A 1,809-nucleotide genomic window follows, 5' to 3' on the forward strand; every position below is an offset into this window, starting at 1 on the left:
CCAATCAAATGATCAAACTAAAACAATACAAGACATGAAGCTAAACTAAAACAGAACCCAATCATGCTTTACTCAACAATACAAGACAAAAACACATACAAGTAAAAAAAAATGATGAATAAAGTCAAAACAAATTCTGGGTGCAGAACACATATCCGTTTTTAATAATTGATACAAGATGATTTGCAGAACACATGATTGATAATAGCGATAGAACACATAACATTGCAGAACACATGATTTGCAAATCGATCAACCGAACAAACAAATCCAAAAACCCACATAAATTGATACAAGATACAATATAAATTGAAACATAGTAGAACTCATAGACAAAAATTGATACAAGATACAACAAAAATAATCACCTGTGAATGTCACCTATGCAAAACAACTCATCGGGTTTTTGATCGGATTTTGATCAGATTTCGGGTAAAATCCGATCGGGTTCGGGTATCCGAATTTCAGAAATCCTAAACCCATTCGGGTTTTTCCTTCTTTCGGATACGGGTTCGGGTCGGGTTTTTCAGATCGGGTTTTTCAGATCGGTTTCGATGATCTTCAATTCTCATTCTGGACAGATGGTCTGCTACCCTGTTTTCAATTTCTTTTTTATCCAGGATTTCTATGTCAAATTCATGCAGAAGAAGGATCCATCTGAGAAGCCTAGGTTTGGTGTCCTTTTTCGAGTAAATATACCTCAGGGCGGCATGATCCGTGTAGACGATCACTTTCGCACCGACTAAATAACTTTCGAACTTCTCAAACGCAAAAACCACGGCAACTGGCTCCTTCTCAGTTGTCGCATACCTTGTATTGGCATCGTCCATGGTTCTGCTGGCGTAGTAGATCACATGGAGCTTTTTATCTATTCTTTGACCCAATACTGCCCCCACAGCATAATCTGACGCGTCGCACGTAATCTTGAAGGGATGGTCCCAGTTAGGTGCTTGAACTATTGGCGCGCTCACCAAAGCTTCCTTAATCTTGTTGAAGGCGTCTCAACAGTCCTTGTCGACAATAAACTCTGCTTCCTTGCGAAGGAGCCGCGTTAACGGTCGGGCGATCTTAGAGAAGTCTTTAATGAATCGCCTGTAGAACCCTGCGTGCCCTAAAAAGCTTCTAACGTCTCTCACCGATTTAGGAGGTTGCATCTGAACCATCACTTTGATCTTAGCCTTGTCGACCTCTATACCCTTTTCCGAGATCTTGTGCCCTAAAACTATTCCCTCCTGGACCATCAAGTGGCACTTTTCCCAGTTTAACACTAGGTTGGTTTCTTCACACCTTTTCAGCACCTTGCAGAGGTTTGATAGACAGGATGAGAAAGAATCTCCATATACTGAAAAGACATCCATGAAAACCTTCACCATTTCTTCTATTAAATCCGAGAAGATAGATGTCATGCATCTTTGGAAAGTCGCGGGAGCGTTGCACAAACCGAAAGGCATCCTCTTATAGGCAAAGGTACCATAAGGGCAGGTGAACGTTGTCTTCTCCTGATCAGAAGGGTGTATGGGGATTTGGAAAAATCCCCTATAACGTCAATGAAACAGTAGTAAGGATGGTTAGCCAGTCGTTCCAGCATCTGGTCGATGAAAGGCAGGGGAAAATGATCCTTCCTCGAGGCTGCGTTAAGCTTCCTATAGTCAATATACATTCGATGATCGGTTATCGTCCTTGTGGGAATTAGCTTGTCTTTCTCGTTTTTGACAACGGTGATTCCTCCTTTCTTCAGAACGCAGTGCACCGGGAACACCCAAGTGCTATCAGAAATAGGGTAGATAACTCTAGCATCGAGCAGCTTCA

The 1,809-nt window shown here is 41.9% G+C and overlaps 1 protein-coding gene across 1 annotated transcript; it reads right to left on the reverse strand.

Annotated features, from left to right (window-relative positions):
* On the reverse strand, window positions 1,002–1,373 carry LOC109126958 (uncharacterized mitochondrial protein AtMg00860-like). Its single transcript, XM_019230961.1, has one exon. It carries the CDS (start codon window positions 1,371–1,373, stop codon window positions 1,002–1,004), a length of 372 nt encoding a protein of 123 aa, XP_019086506.1.

The sequence above is a fragment of the Camelina sativa genome, chromosome 2, assembly GCF_000633955.1.
Source record: "Camelina sativa cultivar DH55 chromosome 2, Cs, whole genome shotgun sequence".
NCBI classification, from domain to species: Eukaryota; Viridiplantae; Streptophyta; class Magnoliopsida; order Brassicales; family Brassicaceae; genus Camelina; species Camelina sativa.

Bases quoted from the DNA above. Each gene is read 5' to 3' on its own strand.
- LOC109126958 (XM_019230961.1), bottom strand. From the start codon at position 1,373: ATGGTGAAGGTTTTCATGGATGTCTTTTCAGTATATGGAGATTCTTTC.